Source organism: Hippocampus comes, unplaced genomic scaffold, assembly GCF_001891065.2.
Source record: "Hippocampus comes isolate QL1 unplaced genomic scaffold, H_comes_QL1_v1.1 scaffold104, whole genome shotgun sequence".
NCBI lineage: Eukaryota > Metazoa > Chordata > Actinopteri > Syngnathiformes > Syngnathidae > Hippocampus > Hippocampus comes.
The window spans coordinates 5576531-5578814 of NW_017806072.1; the positions used below are offsets into that span (position 1 = coordinate 5576531).

Here is a 2284-nt window from a genome sequence, read left to right on the forward strand (position 1 = left end):
CTTTGTTCATCGATCAGTAATATGCCAGGAACATGTAGTTAGAGGTACAACAATGAAATGCTCTTTTACAGGCAAAAGTTACACTATACAATTAAGATATGTGTACTTTTTAGGGATTTTTTTTTGTTTGATGGTGTGGTGTAAGATGTTTGTAATACAAAATACATGCATGTGCCTTATATTAATAAAAGGTTATGAATAGGCCACTGATCTAAACTCAAGATGTGAAAGAGTCCGATCAATCCATGTTGCCACGTTTTGTGGGCAAAAGAATGCGAAGTCACCAATGGAGGGTCATTCCATCAGTTGCACGAGGGATGCTTTGCCGCTGTGTGACCCTCTGTGGTTACTTGGTCAGAGTGCCAACAAATGGAGCAAAGGTGAAGTAATACTGTGTTTAAATAAAATCACTTTTGCCATATAAAACCGCCAAACACCGATGCTCGAACCAACAACCGAAATTTAAAGGGTTCTAATTTTGAGGATGAATATGTGGTCAGGAAACACAGGCTAATTTTGTAATTTGCATTGATGTATAATGTGTGGATGTGGAATTGACATTATGGAACAGTGGGCATAATATTGACATGATCGTCACAACAAATGGATCGCGGGGCTTTCCCAAAATCGTATCAAGCCAGCATTTTCGGGGAAACCAAGTTTATGGACAGTTGAAGCAAATACGGTATAGACTTGGTTGCCACAATATTATAAATATACGTGCTCAATCCAATGAGCTCAAATAGAGTGGCATGAAACAAATTTGTAAATATTTAATGTAATGATAAATTGGATAAAATACATATTTCTAAGTGCTGTCTCAGTTGGCAGGTAATAGATGATATCAAACTGCTGTAAAATGTCTCATTTGATAGAACTGTTATCTTCGAATTCTTTGATGTGACATCAGCGCCGATAGAGAAACCGCAACCTGCAGAATTTCGATCACCTTGTAGTAAACATTTGACACGAGTACGATACCGAGTGTTAATACAAACAATCCTCACCTTGTTTATCTCTGGCAACATGTTGACAACGTGAATCAGAAAAGTGACTCTTGACGGGAGGGACTTTATAGAATCCAGGCAAAAACAGTCATCGTATCCAACTCAGTCAGGAGCGTCACCTTGCAAAACCTCGCTGTCCGAGAGTCCGCGAGGAGTGCGTGAGTCCCGTAGAAACTGGTCGGGACCACGTAGAAAAAAATCGAATAAAATTAGAAACAGAATCGCAGTCCAGGTTTTTCCGCGCACTGCTGCCGTCACCAAGGTGAAGATTAGCTTGAGAGTCAAGCTGTTGCAGCCTTGATGCGTCGTGACGTGCCCACGAGCGAATGAGCCACCTGGTCAGGTTTCTGCAACGGACAGCTGGGGATGTCCCGATATAGACGTGCATGTGTCCTCTCTATCCCTCGATCTCTTTCCACACCTAAGCCGTGATGCCCCTTTCAACACCGACGCCCCGTGGACTCGATTTCCACCGACGCACACACGCACGTCAGCCACTCCGCTCAAAGTTCTCTCGCAATCTCCACTCTGGAGTGGAGATGCAGGATTCCCTGCCAAAGAAGCGTGTGTCCTCTGCAGCCTCTCCCCTACAACCACCCCCAGTACGTCATCGCTAACAACTATTCTGTATATCACCTTTCAAATACACTCTCAACGTAAGGAAATACTGTACGGTACGTTTACAAATGATCATATTAGATACACACCAACAATATAGTCGTAGCCAACACAAGAGCTGTATAAAACATTCTGCCTTCACAAAAGTAATCATGCTCAGGCGTGATTGGCACTTTCAAAATGTATAAATATTTACTAATGTAATTCTAGTTTGCATGGGGTGTGAAAGTTGTAGGTCTATTGTATAATAAGGTCGGTTTCTAATTTTGTGGTTCAATAAGATGATTAGATGACAGTGAAAATATTACAAACACATCTCAGTATGATGAAGTACATTTCTACAACACAATAATCTCCGAACATTCATTCATTTTCCGAACTGCTTTATCCTCACTCGGGTAGCGGGGGGCGCTGGAGCCTATCCCAGCTGTCTTCGGGCAGTAGGGACACCCTGAACTGGTTGCCGACCAATCGCAGGGCACACAGAAACGAACAACCATTTGCGCTCACACTCACACCTAGGGACAATTTGGAGTGTTCGATCAGTCTTCCATGCATGTTTTTGGAGTGCGGGAGGAAACCGGAGTACCCGGAGAAAACCCACGCAAGAACAGGGAGAACATGCAAACTCCACACAGGGATCGAACACAGGACCTCTG

At 43.2% G+C, this 2284-nt stretch overlaps 1 protein-coding gene across 2 annotated transcripts in view; it reads right to left on the reverse strand.

Moving 5' to 3' along the window:
- dyrk4 (dual-specificity tyrosine-(Y)-phosphorylation regulated kinase 4) overlaps positions 1-1578 on the reverse strand; it is an 11888-nt gene extending 10310 nt beyond the window's left edge. For both annotated transcript variants that reach the window (XM_019893910.1, XM_019893909.1), the window contains exon 1: positions 1008-1578. In XM_019893910.1, coding sequence (XP_019749469.1) covers positions 1008-1028 — 21 coding nt within the window. In that variant the 5' untranslated portion in view covers positions 1029-1578. The remainder of the gene's footprint in view (positions 1-1007) is intronic.
- Positions 1579-2284: the final 706 nt, after the last annotated feature.